The following is a 15,215-nucleotide window of genomic DNA, read 5'->3' as shown; positions in this document are numbered from 1 at the left end:
TTTTCTTCGCTGAGCCCATTTCGTGTTTAGTGACTTCCTCAAAAATCTCTTAGCAATTTTGACTTTTGTTTTGAAGTAAAATTCCCGTTGTCAAAGTAATACAAGTTAATATGTGAAGGTTTTTACATTTAAGTATAAATACTCCCAATAATAATTATGTATCAACTTACCCCAAACACATCTCTCCAAACATTATCGAAATACGTGTCTGGGATATCGCTCCACTTTTTATAGTTGATCTGGAAGTAATTATAAACGGTTGTGTAGTATCCGCATGTAGAGGCAAGAAGTCAAGTTTCCAACCTATTTACAGCTAGCCTATTGAACTCAACAATCACTCAAATGCTTACTTCAAGGTTTAACACTTTATACAGCCTCATATTCCTAACCTCTATATTACCAGCTTCATCTGTAAAATAAAATCCTTGGAGGTAAAGTAATGAAAAAATATAGATATGAATAAAACAATTAAAACATTGTAAATTATGTACCTATTACATGAACTGTCCAAAAACGAGGATTAGATCTGATAATCGTCTGCCTTTTTAGATTATTGCAATCAGCATGTATTGGCTGCTAAAACGACCCATACAAAGCAAACAACACAGCAAATGAAAATAAATTCTAAAATACAAGTTGATAAATTAAATTGGTCATCAATTTGACATAGTTAACTATATGTTGGAGAATTCGTAGGAACCTTAGTGGGTTGAGGTGTTGAATTATTAGAGGCTGATGTTCTTGGAGGGGCAGAGCTGTCTATAGGAGCCGTTATTGGAGGAGCCGGAGCTAGGGGAGCAACAGCTGGTTCACCTTGGCTTGGTGTGTTTGTTCGATCTTTGAACATATTCTTGAAAGCACTCCTTTTAGGCATCATGGATAAAAAGAAAAGTGAGTCAGTAGTCGAATAAATTATAGTTCTAATATAATAAACGACAAGTATTTTTGAAGAACTGAAACCAGAACATGAATATTGTTGAGTCCATGATTACTCACTATACATGTGGCTCTACTACGGGGCAATTCCAGAGGATATATCGATATCCTTGAACCTTCTCAGTGTCGTTCAGCGTAAAGGTTACACCTTTTCCACCTAATTTTCCTATTTGGGGGAATACGTTTGCACCCAACATAGCCATCACTTTTATCATCAACTAGACACGGTCAATTAAATCTTGTCTCTATTCCATCTAAATAATGAGAGCAAAATGTTTGAGCTTCCTCAACCAAGTACCCTTTCATAATTAAACCTTCTACTTAAGCTCTATTATGCACATATGATTTCAGGTGTCCTAGATATCTACATAAGGAAAGAAAGATTGAAGATGACAGTTGTTCCACAAATGAGATTAAGCAGAATGGAAACATAAAAGTTTACATACCTTTCAATATGATACATCCAACGATAGTATACTGTACCACCAAGTTTGACCTCATTTACTAGATGGACCATCAAATGTACCATTATAGTGAAAAAGGAAGAAGAAAAAAGCTTTTTGAGGTGGCAAAGAGTAAGAACTATTCGATTTTACAATTTTTCTATATCTGCCACATTGATGCTCTTAGCGCAAATATGCTTGAAGAATGAAGACACAACTCAATAAGCAATGAAGTGACCTTGTCAGGCCAAACATTTCAAAAAGCTACTGGTAAAAATTGTTGAATGATAATGTGACAGTCATGACTTTTTAAACCATATATATTTTTCTTCCCCAAACATCGTGAGATGTTGCTAGCATAACCATCATGGACTCTTGGATTCTTCATAGTTTCATAAAAATACTCTCTCTCCAAAGGTGATATAGAAAAATCAACAGATTTGAAGTTACCATTCTCATCAGGCCACAAATCACTTTTTGTACCCATCTCCCATGACTCCTTTCGAGCTTTTAAATCATCCTTACTCTTTTCTACGTCCAGTAAAGTGAAAAGTATATTGTCATGCACATTTTGTTGTGCCGTAAGCAGTTATCTATCCAAAATTCCAAGTAAAACAACATGTTTTACTTCCTCTTTTTTTTCCTCTTTCTTTTCTAGCCTACTTCTACCACTTGTCCAGGTTCCTTCCCAAAATCATTTTAAATCCCTTTAATCTGACTAAAAATATCATAACCAGTTAAAGACTTAGGAGGTTTCCTATTCTCTTCCTTACCATCAAAATCAACCTCTCTTTTTTAAGAGGATAATCAACTGGCAGAAAACTCATGTGACCCATTTAGCAGAATTTACAACTATGAGTCAATTTATGTGGTGTTGCATCAAAGTTACAAACTAGACACGCTAGACTGGTGTAGGTTCCACCAAGAAAGAGTAACAAGGACAGGAAAATCTCTAATCGTCAACATTAATGCAGCCCACATAGTAAATTTTTCATTTTTATATGAGTCAAAAGTTTCAACACCATCATGCCATAACTCATTCATCTTCTTTACTGGTGGTTGTAAGTAAACATCTACGTCATTTCCAATCATTTTTTTTCCAGGAATGATCATCGATAGTATGAAGTTAGTTTGCTTCATATATTACCAGGGGGTCGATTATACGAAATAAGGGCAATTGGCCAAATACTGTAATTCGTACTCTGTATCTCAAATGGATTGAAACCATCAATGGCCAAACCAAGTCGAACATTACGTGGATCCTCGGCAAACTCGATGTATCTCTCATCAAACTTCTTACACACTTCAGAATCCCTTGGATGCCTCATCACTCCATCATTGTTATCACTCGAGTGGCGCCAAATCATAGAATCTGCAGACTCGGAACTCATGTACAGCCTTTGTAGATGGGGTTTCAAAGGGAAATACCGCAAAATCTTGGCAAGCTGCTTCTTCTTCTTACCACTCTTCTTCCATCTCGAGGCATTGCATTTTTTACAGGATTTTCTATCTTTATCTTCATCCAAATAGAGCATGCATTCTATCTTTTTAAAATTTAACTCAAGTTTATTAGTAGTCTTTTTAGCTTCAAAGAAAGAGAGGAGAAACTTGGCATGTTCAAATGCGTCCCTTAAGAGGTCAAGGATCATAGTTATAACTTTGTTAGACAATCGACATAGACATTTGATATGATACAACTTGACTAGAAATGATAACTTGGTATATTTGGTGCATATGTCATACAATGATTGGCTTCCATCCTTCAATAATTTTGAAAATTTATGACTTAGGCGTGTAACTTTAGGTGTTTGGCCTCTTGGGCTTTTTTTTTTTAATAAAAGACACATGAAAATTTAAATCACAGACCATCGCTTAGCATCACAAGCTACTTAACTTTGTTAAATAAGCAAGTTAACGTCTAAGTTTTTTTTTTGGATGGAAACGTCACTTAACGTCTGTATGAAAAATAATGCCTTTAACGCTCCCAAGTCCGACCCATCAACTACTGCAAGTTAAGGTCCAAGATACCTTTATCACCTTAAAACTCTAGGCTGACGTCCATGGTGGGAAATCTAAGTCATATCAAAGCTATCCTCTGTCCAAACACACCTTTCTTTCGTCTCTTGTCGAAACTCTTGAGACCATCGATATTCTCTTATGAGGCGTTCCGTACTTAAGCGACGACTATGGAAATTAGGTGGGTTACTACCAATAATAAAAAATCATTGAAGAAGGGGAAATCGTTGTAATAATAATGAATGATCCTACTTGTTTGTCGCGAATGATGAGTACCCGACATCTGAAAGTGATGGCCTTGAGTGCGATGATAACTAGCCTGATGGTTGATCAGATTTTCGAAGCGGAAAATTGTGAGAGCTTTAGTTAGTTTCAATTAACTAACTAGACGTGACAAAAAAAAAAAAAAAAAAGAGTATCTGAGCTATTGGGTGGCAGCGATAAAGATAGATGTGGGGATGTCATGTGAGATCGATAAGATAGAGATATTGGGTGGCGCAATAAATTTTTAGGTATCATTTTTTTAAAGAACGAATAAAACAAAAATCTAAAACTACACTTCTAATTTTTGCCAAAAAAAGAAAAAAAAAAGAACTAATTACTAAATGCGTTTTTATTTTTCGAAAATAGTTTCCAAAACTCTTCGAACCAAATAAATATCTCCAATTTTTATTTTAAAAAACAAATTTGATGACATGGGTTTTTAAAACAGTTCTATAGAAGAGAAAAATAAAAACATAACATGCCCAAAATATTTGTTGACTTACTTGGTTAAAAATCATTCCTAGATTGCTTTGATATTCAAAACATCGGTTTAACTTTTATAATTTGGCTAGATCAATATCAATAGATTGAAACAATAAGTGAATCCAATCAATTTTTTTAAAAGATCCAAACCGAACTGAATTATCGACTTGGTTCGATTCGCTTGGTTTAGTCGTTTGCCCAGTGCCCACGAAAAAAGTAAAATCGCACCGCTCTATATTCGCTGGTGCCAATACATCTTCTCGCTCACTCCAAAACCCTCAAAACCCTAGCAGCCATCTGCGTGATTAATCGATCATGGAATTCACCCAGCAGGACTTTGATCGTCTTCTTCTGTTCGAGCACACTCGAAAAACAGCCGAGGATAGCTACGCTAAAGACCCTCTCGATGCCGAAGTATGTTCGCATCTCTCACTTCGATTCTCTGTTTATCATACTTGGCAATTTCTTGTTGATGCACGACGATTTTTCCTTTCTGAATCTTCTCTTGTTTTCAACCGAATATTTATATATTTTTTTTCGAATTTCCTCCATCGGGAGGACATCGGGAGCATGGGGAGCGGATCTTGGATGGGTAGTTTATAATAAGAATTAATCGATATATATAATTGTTCGTTTGTCAATGTCTATTTAGCATATTTGTTTTCACTTGTGCACTAGTTTGTTATTCTGGTTTATGCTATTGATTTCACTATTGATAAACGTGTAATTGAAATTTTATGCAGAATTTGACCAAGTGGGGAGGCGCATTGCTTGAGCTATCACAATTCCAAAATGTTGCTGATGCAAAGACGATGATAGGCGGTAATGTTCTCGTAATTTTGAACCCGTTGTGTTTTGTGTGGGGGGTTCTTGGTGTCAATTGTGTGTTTGCTGATGTATTATATATGTAAATCTTTTGATGGCGTTTCTCTGAATAATGTAGAGTCAATGTCAAAGCTTGAGGAGGCTCTAAACATAAGCCCAGAAAGACACGATGCATTGTGGTGCCTAGGAAATGCCCACACTTCTATGGCATTCCTGACATCTGATTTCAATGACGCGAAGGTTGATTTTGAACGGGCTACCGAGTATTTCGAGAAAGCAGCAGAAGGGGTATTATTTCAATGTTTTGTTCCTTTGGAGTAATATGTTTGAGATTGCTGATAATATATTTAATAGATGTATACATGTGCCATACATTTAGAACTTGAGTTAGGCTGATTCCTATAATTGGTTCTGTAGGACCCGACTAATGAAATCTATAAGAAGTCTCTGGAAGTTGCAGGCAAGGTATGTTATCTGGAATGATTGTTTACTGATAAGACTTGGTTTGAGAACAATTATTTTCTTATTGTAATTAGTGTGATTTGTATATGCACTATTGAGACTCCTGAAAATATATATAAAAAGAAGTTACTTGACATGTTGTCTGTTGAGTGAAAGTAAATTAGTCATTAAAGATGTCCCTTGTCAGTTGTCATAATTTTCAAGGCCTCGGATAAAAATTTTCTGTTTGAAATGTGTTACGACATTGTGATGTTTTAGGGTAAGACTTTGGTTTCAGTCGTGGCTATAGGACTTCAGATTGTTCTCTACCTTTATAATTACTTGGTAAATAGTCCTTCATACATCTAACAGCATACTTTTTTTTCCTGTGCAATTCTGCAATTCTAATATCAAGCATGCGTCAGGCATTAATTTAATGTCATATGTTGATCTTCGTATGTCGGTGTTTAGCTGCGTTGCTCTGGAGACTCTAATAATGAAATATATCATTTCTCAACATTTTTTTCTACCGTTGGTGTTTTGCTAGTCTTCAGGCAGCCAGCTTCTTGATGGCCATTGCTGACTCTTTATGACTCAAAACTATTTTTTTATTTCTTTTTTTATGCGAGGTAAGTAGAAGTTATGTCTTAAGTTTTAGTCGGTAATTCTTTTCCAGGCACCAGAGTTGCACATGGAAATTCATAAGCAGGGCGCTATGCAGCAGACTATGAGTGCAGGACCTGCTCCTGGTAAGGAAAAGGTATGACTTTCAGGATCTCCATTTGAGAATAAGTTTTCACCCCATATTTTAAACATGTAATGACTAGTTTGCAATTGCCATGCAAAAGATAAATATTGTGTTGTTGCTCTTAAGTGAATAGATTTTAAACAGATAAGTCTGTTCTTCTTTTCGTAAACTTAGTGATAAAGACTTCGCAACTTTATTGCTCACCTTGCATGAATTTATACTTGAAAGTTTATCAGTAGACTGTTTAAACATGGATGATTTTTCAACATATGCTGTCAAACTGTGTACCTTTTACATTAAACATGAATTATGTCTATGACTATGCCAGCTTAGTGGATGATGTTTCAATTAGATGTTGAAGTAATTTAAAGATATTTATCATCACAGTCTTTTTTTTAACACTATTGGAGTGGGAATAATGATAGTTGTTTTCCATTGGCTTCTTTCTAATATCGTATTTTTTTTCCTCAGAATGCAAAGAAAAAGAAGAACAGTGATCTGAAGTATGACATCCTTGGATGGGTAATCCTTGCAGTTGGAATAGTTGCATGGGTCGGTATGGCCAAGTCCCAGCTTCCTCCACCTCCCAGATAAGTGACACGCTCGCGATAACCTTCTGCAGTCATTCTGCTGGATTGGAAGGTTATTTAATCCACATCAGTCGGTCGGCTCAGCTAAATTATGTAAATTTAGTCGTTTGCACGGAATGCGGTTGATATGTTTATTTTGACATTATAGATTCTCGTTTTTATCATCCCATTCATTGAAGAAACTGATGTGTTTAAGTTGTTTTATTATTATAAAAGCAAAAAACTCTTAAATTTCAGTATTTGCCGTACATTCCTTGTTTTTGAGTTGGATTTCCGTTTGAGGAGTTCACATGTTTGGAGCTCTCTGTGACAGATTTCCTAAGCCGAGGTTCCATTCCCCACATTTATTTTAATGAATAGTAATATAGGCAAAAAGAAAAGTTACAATAATGGGTAGGGGTAGACTTTAAACTATGCCAAAGCTCTGGGGTTTGTTTATCCATTTGATTCCTCCCTGTATCTTACCAGACTTCTCGTTTGTCTGAATTGTCTGTTGCAGTCTGTGAATTGTTGATGGTGGAGTACTTATTACTATAGTCCCAAAATACTTATCTATTTTACAAACATATTGTATAGCAAAGTTGACAAATGACAAGTTTTTTGATACGATAAATACAAGAAGACATGAAGGTGTTTCCAGAGATTGCAACTTCTAGACATAAAAATTTGTTTTTTTTTTTTCTTTTTTTTTTTTGAAACAATTGAACTCAAAACAGAAAGCTTGATTTTATTTTTCCCCCTTTCTAATCTGTTTTATAACCATTGCTATTTATATGGTTGAAGCTTTTATTGGCAAGCAGAACAGGTAGCAGACCAGACAGCAGGCATTATGCACAGGTCAAATTTGTTTACGATATTTCTGGCTGCTTAGCCTATTTCATCTTAAATTGTATTGAAAAGTGATTATTAATCAGAGACGGAAGGATCGAATCAGAATTGCATTAGAAATCATCAAGTGGGGACTGCATTGCACACTAAAAAGCTTTACTTACTTTTTATTCCTTACTTTATGGAGTGTTGATATTTCCTACTCTATTGGTTACTTTACGTGGGGCACCATGTAATGTTATTGACAAATAGCATTGTTTCTTTCCTGATTTAGCAAAGGACGCGTGTCCTCTTCAGGGCTTTTCTTTCTACCTTCAATCATTAGTGGCCAAAGAGATCAATGTTCATTCTTGGATTCTCTGGTCCATTTCTCGTCTCTAATTTTAATTTCGTCACTTAATTTGCTCTGACATTAATTAAAGCTTAGTTCAGTTAACTTCAAAAAATTAATTAAAGCTTGGTCTAGTACTCTAGACAGTAATTTGCTTTGTTGAAGTTTCATAAAGCTCCTACTTAATTATTGATACCTGTTTGTTAGTTTAGAGCTCAACAAGATAATTTGTTCCGAGTTCTGCCACCTTTCAGGTTCCTTTTAACTGTTTCGAGGCATGCTAGGTGTATACCATTTTTTGTTTTTTGTGCATAACACTGTTGATATACACCAAGCACAGCTTCTTCTTCTTTTTACATTATTTCTGAACTAACTGGATTTTAATTCACTCTCGAGTATCAGGCAGGGGTTATATATATACATATATATATATATAGTCGATGGGTCTATATCATGCCGTTTATATATCTATCTTGTTGCTTATAAAAGCTTGTACGCTGGCATTTCGATTTAGGGTTTATCTTACTGCTTGATGCAGGACCCACCACTGACTTTTGCTATTTGGCGTGGGTAAGCTGGCATATTCTTGATGGACACATTCCATTAGTGGAAAGATATCTCACTATATATTATATATATGCAAAAAAGATTTAAGAATTGAAAGATCTAATAGTAATGTTTCTTAATTATAATTAATCTGTGGCTGTTTAATTTGTAGTATAGTATGATAATGTTAAAGTACTATTTAAAAGCTAGCTAAATAACAAAGGAATCCCACTTTGGTTGCTCCCAGAAGAGTCTCCTCCCTCCCGGATCATATATATAAATAACATTAATGTGCCGTAAAGACATGTTGCTTTTACGAATTGGTTCAATAAATATTCTAATATTTGATTCTGAATTTGGTGGTCGAGTCACTTAATTACTAGTGAAAGTTGCTTACATTTTCTTTGCTTACTGATTATATCCTCCAATAGATAGGAATAGATTCAATTCAAGTATTATGGGACTTAGTGGGGGGATGCTTCTTTTTTCTCTTTTCTTAAAAAAAAAAAATATAAATAAATTCTCTCGTTCTCCTTCCTTAACCTTCCAGGCTTCCAGTGTTGTCTTTGTGATCCAACAATTAATTTAGATGATTAATTAATATACTAATATTTGCTGCAAGATTTGTTGGTACAGAGGTGTCCACGCGTACTATTTTAGCTTTTTCTTTTTTTTTTATTATAATTATAAATTTTTTTTTATGAGAAAATAAGATTCATGATTCATTCAAGATCCATAGCGGCAATAGTATACAAAGAAGTTGGCAATCGACCGTTCCCATTCGTTTTAAGATTAGTTAAGGAATGGATTAGTCGATTGTTACTTCTAGGAGTATACATAAAAGAGCAAGATACAAAGTTAATAGAGATAAGTTTAATACTACATAAAGTATCATTGCAAGACAAAAAGCATGGACCATTCTTGTTGAGCTCATTGATGATGACCAGGGCATCCGATTCCACTATGATCCTTTCAATTCCCACTGAGAGAGCAAGGGATATGCCTTCCAAGATAGCTGAAGACTCAGCTAGTCCAATATCATGTATGCCATCTCTGAAGCTTGTTGAGCATCGAATAACCGTGGCGTTGTGATCTCTAATGACCGAGCCCAGTCCCCATTTGCCTAACTGAGGAAATACTGCTGCATCGCAATTCAATTTATAAAATCCTTCCGGTGGACGAATCCAGTGCCAGCGCTGAATCTGCCTGGTTCTGGATAGATCATTCCGAGTAGAAATCTGAAAAAGTTCAGTAATACAATCCTTTGCAGCAAATACAGTAGACGAAGGCAGACTGCAGGTTTGCTCCTTCCATGCTTTATTCCTATTCTTCCACATAAACCATAGAATAGCATTGAAAGTTGACCAATCGGCAAAATCAATTTCCTTATACAGTCTAAGGTACCACGAGAAGAAGTCCTCGTTTTTCCAAGCCATGACGTTTCGATTCGGAAAGAATACTTGCCAAACCTTTTGGGCCCAAGGACATTCCAAGAAAAGATGAACCTGATTTTCTGAGCCTGAGCCACAAACAGGGCATTCTTACAAGACAAGCATACCCCTCCTTCTCAAATTATCTCTGGTGGCTAAGCTTTGGTGTCCAACCCTCCACAAGAACAGTTTGATCTTTGGGGGAACCAATAATTTCCAAATTAAATTCCAGAAGACAGGATAGGGGAAACTTACAGGATCCCGATTAAGATTTTCCACAGCAACGTAATAAGCACTCCTAACTGAGAATATATTGTCTTTGGTTCCTTTCCACGCAAAAAGATCCGGCCCAGTAGCTCTTATAGGAATGAGAGGGATACTAGGAGCTAGCTGATCACCTACAATCGATCTCAGAAGGCCAGTGTTCCAAGTCCTTTCTTGATTGAGCACCTGGGAGATTCTTCTAATGCCTCTACCATGGAAAGCTTCGTAGTGATGAGATGATAGACTAACAGTCGGATGCCAAGAGTCCTCTCTAATACGGATAGATTTCCCATTGGCAACACGCCAAATGCCCCCTTTAAAAAGGGTGTCTCTGCCTTTAAGAATACTCCTCCAGGTTAAAGAAGGATTGTTTTCGAGATTGGCTTCGAAGAAGGAGGAGAAGGGGAAATATTTCGCTTTGAGGGATCTTGAGAGAAGCGAGTTTGGATTCTGTAGGATTCGCCATCCTTGTTTGGCCAGCATCGCAAGGTTGAAAGCCGATAAATTCCGAATGCCCAGGCCACCGTTCCTTTTCGATGTCGTCATAATGTTCCAGTTTACCCATCTTACCGTGTTGGTTCCTTTCCACCAAAAATAGCGAATTGCTTTTTCTATCTCTTCCAGAATTGCCTGAGGGATGGAGAAGCAGCCCATAGAATATGTGGGAATGGCTTGGATAACTGCTCTAATAAGAACGTCCTTGCCCGCGTTTGATAGGAACCTAGAAGACCAAGAGTTGATTCTCTTCCAGACTTTCTCCGAGATGTGCTTGAAATTTGTCACTTTGGAGCTTCCTACTAGAAGAGGAAGGCCGAGGTATTTGTCGTGAGTTAGGACTTCACTAATTCCCAGCTTTTCCTTAACATTTCTTCTGGTTGGTCGGTCTGTGTTAGGACTAAAATAAATTGCTGACTTTGAGAGATTAATGGACTGTCCCGAAGCTTCCTCATAAACATCGAAGATATCCTTAAGCACAACAATATCAGATTGGACAGCTTTGACGAAAAAGAGACTGTCGTCGGCGAAAAGAAGATGACTAACTCTAGGACTGGTGCGAGAATTACTACACCCTGTGAGTAATCATCTGCCTTCCGCTTTAGATAACAGAGATGAAAGTCCTTCAGCACATAAGATAAACAAGAATGGAGATAAGGGATCCCATTGGCGAAGTCCTCTCTCTGGCTTGAAGATTTTGCTGGGTAAGCTATTAATGATCACCGCAAAAGAGACTGAGGATATACATCTCATTATCCAGTTAGTCCAAGTGGTAGAAAAACCAAGCTTCAGCATAATGGCTCTTAAGAACGACCATTCTACCCTATCAAAAGCCTTCGACATATCAGTCTTGATAGCGCACCACCCTGTTTGGCCCGTCTTGCTCTTGATTGTGTACGATAGTTCATAAGCGAGGACAACATTGTCTGATATTAGAAGCCCTGATAAGAATGCTGACTGGAAAGGCGATATTATTCCAGGAAGAATTTTCTTCAGTCTGGATGCCAAAACTTTCGCGGCTAATTTATACAGAAGATTGCTTAGGCTGATTGGGCGAAATTGGTTCAGAGTCTCTGGATTTTTCAATTTAGGAATTAAGACAATATGAGTGGAATTGAAATCCTCAGGAATTGCTCCTCCATTCAGGAAGTCGACAATTGCAGCAGTGACCTCTTCCTTTATAAGATCCCAGTGTGCTTTAAAAAATTCAGCCGATAAGCCATCTGGGCCTGGAGCTTTGTTGGGATGGATATCCTCAATGCTTCAGAGACTTCTTCGACATTCACTGCTGCAGTGAGGAGTAAATTGTCCTCTAAAGAAACTCTACTGAAATCCAGTTGTTGTTCCCATCTTTAAGCCTGACTATGCTGTTTTTCTTCTTTCTGTTGGTTACCGAGGAGTGGAAGAGCCTTGTATTATGATCTCCATCTTTAATCCAATGGATTTTCGCTCTCTGTCGCCAGTAGTCGTCCTCGAGCTGTGAGAGTAATCTGATTTCCTTATGGAGATTAAACGCGATTTCCTTATCTGCTGACGAATGCAGATCATAGGGGAGCTGGTTCAGAAGAGATTGTTTTTGTTTGATTTGTTGTGCATAATTCAAAGGATGATTCTGACGCCATTGGATAAGAGTACTTCTGCTGGAATTTAACTTGCTCCACAGGTCGGAGAGATTCGATGCTTGAGCTGTTTCGTTCCAGTTGGATTGAATAGCTTCCACACATGCCTGATCTTTACTCCACACGTTATTATAACGAAATCTAGGTTTTCCTTTGGAGCTTGGGATACCTGAAAGGTGTACCAAAATCGGAGAATGATCTGATTGAAAATCGGCAATATGTTGAGTTGCTGCTCTCGGAAACAAGCTTGCCCATTTCCGGTCTGCTACTGCCCGATCAAGTCTCGCTTGGATATAGATTTCAGAACCCCTAGTACTTCGCCAAGTGAAGGGATTGCCAGAGAAAGGGAGGGTTGCAAGATTGCAGGCACTTAAAGCTGAGCGGAGAATATCGAGTTGGCTTTGAGTTCTTCTAATACCTCCTCTCTTTTCAGAGTTATCTAAAATCAGATTGAAATCCCTAAAGAGCATCCAAGGAAGGCTGCATTTAGGAGCTAAATCGAGGATGAGTTTCCCTGTTTTCCATTTATTCTCTGACTCTGGCCACCCATAGATGCCTGTAATTCTCCAAGTGTCATCAATTATCGCATCGATATGATTCAAAGAAAATGACAGAATGTCAACTGATGTATCTTCTGTCCAAAATAACGCTAGGCCTCCACTAAACCCTGAGGTATTGCGATCTCGGTCAACACCGAAACAGCCGGAAAAATTCAGTCTACAGCGAATCCAATGTAATTCTGACGCTAGTTTTTTTGTTTCCGAAATAAATATAATACTAGGCTGGAAAATTTTCTGTATTTTCAACAGAGATTGAACTTTGTAGGGGTTGCCCAAACCCCTACAGTTCCAAGCAAGAGTATTCATCGAAAGTGGCGAGAGTGGAGCTCACCACTCTTCGCCTGACATCCATTCTTTCGTTCGGCTCCCAACACAAATTGAAGCAAAGGAGATTCACTAGGAGTAGATAAAGAAGATGTACCTTTCCGGCCTTTGGTTTTTGATTTTCTTGTCCGTTCTGAACGGTTACTCCTGGTAGCAACACCGTCTTTATTGACTTGAGACAATGGCTTGTCCAGTTGTTTCTCATTCGTGTCCTTTCTTAGAAAGACTTGAACAACAGATTGGGATGAGTGGTTGGATCTGACTGGGCTGTCGGCCTGAATCTGGTCATCGGATAAAGTGTTTTGGGCTTCCATTTTTGACATTTCTTTCAACCTAGCAGCTTTCCTCGAGCTCCTTCCTGCCAAATAAATATGGGTTGGCTGGCTAGGAGTAAAATAAGCCTGTTGATCGGTAGTTCTGGCCTGTCTCATTTCCTCCTGTTGTTCAAGACATTGAATTTCCCCTTGTCTCTGGGCAGCTCTAATGAGGCTTTGAGCTATGGGTTGGGCTGTCGGATCCGAACTGAAATGGGCTTGGGCTATTTCGGAGTGGGCTCTGATTAGGAGATGTTCTCCATCAATCCTGACTTTCTTCCTTTTTTCTAAAGTACCCAGATAATTAAGGCTCTGAAAAGGGTCATCATCACTAACAATCTGACCCTTATCTTTTCTTTTTAGCCCTGATTTGACAGCAGGCATGTTGAAGCGTTCAAATTGAATAGAGCAATTGTCCAATCCGTGCGGCGGAGACAGAAGGTAAGGGACATCATAACTTGGCGCTACATCAGAGAAAAGATTTCCCGGAGGGTACACTTTAGGAACCAATGATACGACATTAGACTGACTCTGAACTGCCCAAGGTGGGTTTGGAAGATCTTTCTCTGCACAATCCCCAACTCTGCTAGGGCTCCCCCTTTTCACCATTGGATTAAACAGTTCTAGAGCAAGATTGTTCTCCGAAATGTCATCCCTCCTATCCGAGATCGGGGCAACTTTCCGGTTAGAAGAAAAGGCTTTACCCACTTTCGAATCTTCCTTGCTATCCTGCCTTTTGGAACGGTTCCTTCGAGAAGTTTTGGGATCTCCTGCTTTCAACCAATGGCCAAAAGGTAAGGGTTCCCTTCTGTTGTTCGTTCTAAGTCGACATTCGGAAGTTCTATGTTCAAAATTCCCACAAACAAAGCAGAATTTCGGTATTCTCTCATATTTAAGAGAGATCCAATATTCACGTTTTTGAAAAGATAAGGGAAATCCTCTTTGGATGGATTCTGTGACATCAATGTTAATTCTGAGCCTAAGATATAAGCTTCCTCTGTCGTCTACATCTCTGAAACTACCGATTTTAGATGCCAGAACTTCCCCCAAATCTGCATTTAGGCAGCAATATGGTAGGCCGTGCAATTGAATCCAAAAATCTTGACGAGAAAAATCAACATCTTTGGGGTGAAAAGCATTATCAATGGTTTTCAGCACAAGCAATTTTCCTTGGAATGACCAAGGTCCCCCATTTAGAACATAGTTAAGCTCATCGCAAGAATCAAACCTGAATATGAAGATGTTGAATCCTGTCTCCTTGATGAAGAGATTTTTGAGCTGCCACAAGTGCCTCAGAAATTCTTTCATTATGTATGCCGGTGTCTTCCTAGTGGCGAAGATTTTCCCGACGAGTTCACAAGACGGCCCATTGTCAGCCGTGAAACTGAAGTCATCCAGCTGAAGAGAGTTAAGCTCCTTCTCGGATGGATTGAGACATAAACGACTCTGCATGTTCGTTTAGACTGATTTTTCCACTTTTAAGGAAATTGGGGTTGGTAGGGAATTAAAGGCAGATTAAATGGATTACCAGATTGCAGTTAATGAACTAGATCAGAAATTAATTTTGGGTAAAGGGGCTAACAGTAGGAAAGGGATGGATTGCTTACTCATAAAGTTCATCCAATCGAATTCCTGGAATCGGTTACTGGTCCCCAAGTAATATTGGATGCTTTTGTTAAACTCAAATGTAAAAATTGGATTTTGATTTTGGATTATAGTGTATGAAATTAAAAATCTAAATATTTTTTTCTCTCAATT

At 37.9% G+C, this 15,215-nt stretch overlaps 3 protein-coding genes across 3 annotated transcripts; 1 reads left to right on the top strand and 2 right to left on the bottom strand.

The window, feature by feature from the left end:
- Window positions 1-4,457: 4,457 nt before the first annotated feature.
- On the top strand, window positions 4,458-6,750 carry LOC139883563 (mitochondrial import receptor subunit TOM20-like). Its single transcript, XM_071867726.1, has 6 exons — window positions 4,458-4,556; window positions 4,886-4,964; window positions 5,086-5,255; window positions 5,385-5,432; window positions 6,085-6,168; window positions 6,628-6,750. The coding sequence occupies exons 1-6, from the start codon at window positions 4,458-4,460 to the stop codon at window positions 6,748-6,750; spliced, it is 603 nt and encodes a 200-aa protein (XP_071723827.1).
- A 2,423-nt stretch (window positions 6,751-9,173) lies between these two features.
- On the bottom strand, window positions 9,174-9,887 carry LOC139883562 (uncharacterized). Its single transcript, XM_071867725.1, has one exon. It carries the CDS (start codon window positions 9,885-9,887, stop codon window positions 9,174-9,176), a length of 714 nt encoding a protein of 237 aa, XP_071723826.1.
- A 105-nt stretch (window positions 9,888-9,992) lies between these two features.
- On the bottom strand, window positions 9,993-13,125 carry LOC139883560 (uncharacterized). Its single transcript, XM_071867724.1, has 3 exons — window positions 11,968-13,125; window positions 11,251-11,816; window positions 9,993-11,157 (listed from the first exon to the last, which is right to left on the bottom strand). The coding sequence occupies exons 1-3, from the start codon at window positions 13,123-13,125 to the stop codon at window positions 9,993-9,995; spliced, it is 2,889 nt and encodes a 962-aa protein (XP_071723825.1).
- Window positions 13,126-15,215: the final 2,090 nt, after the last annotated feature.

The sequence above is a fragment of the Rutidosis leptorrhynchoides genome, unplaced genomic scaffold (genome assembly GCF_046630445.1).
Source record: "Rutidosis leptorrhynchoides isolate AG116_Rl617_1_P2 unplaced genomic scaffold, CSIRO_AGI_Rlap_v1 contig417, whole genome shotgun sequence".
Classification (NCBI taxonomy): Eukaryota; Viridiplantae; Streptophyta; class Magnoliopsida; order Asterales; family Asteraceae; genus Rutidosis; species Rutidosis leptorrhynchoides.
This window is presented reverse-complemented; position numbering and strand designations above follow the sequence as displayed.

What these genes read in the sequence shown, in the direction of transcription:
- LOC139883560 (XM_071867724.1), bottom strand. Translation starts at nt 13,125, where the DNA reads ATGAATACTCTTGCTTGGAACTGTAGGGGTTTGGGCAACCCCTACAAA. An exon ending in GGAACAACAACTGGATTTCA is followed by an intron (nt 11,817 to 11,967) that starts GTAGAGTTTCTT and finishes GATCTTATAAAG; the next exon opens with GAAGAGGTCACTGCTGCAAT. An exon ending in GCTGAAGGACTTTCATCTCT is followed by an intron (nt 11,158 to 11,250) that starts GTTATCTAAAGC and finishes CGCCGACGACAG; the next exon opens with TCTCTTTTTCGTCAAAGCTG.
- LOC139883563 (XM_071867726.1), top strand. Translation starts at nt 4,458, where the DNA reads ATGGAATTCACCCAGCAGGACTTTGATCGTCTTCTTCTGTTCGAGCAC. An exon ending in AAGACCCTCTCGATGCCGAA is followed by an intron (nt 4,557 to 4,885) that starts GTATGTTCGCAT and finishes AATTTTATGCAG; the next exon opens with AATTTGACCAAGTGGGGAGG. An exon ending in TGCAAAGACGATGATAGGCG is followed by an intron (nt 4,965 to 5,085) that starts GTAATGTTCTCG and finishes TGAATAATGTAG; the next exon opens with AGTCAATGTCAAAGCTTGAG.
- LOC139883562 (XM_071867725.1), bottom strand. Translation starts at nt 9,887, where the DNA reads ATGGCTTGGAAAAACGAGGACTTCTTCTCGTGGTACCTTAGACTGTAT.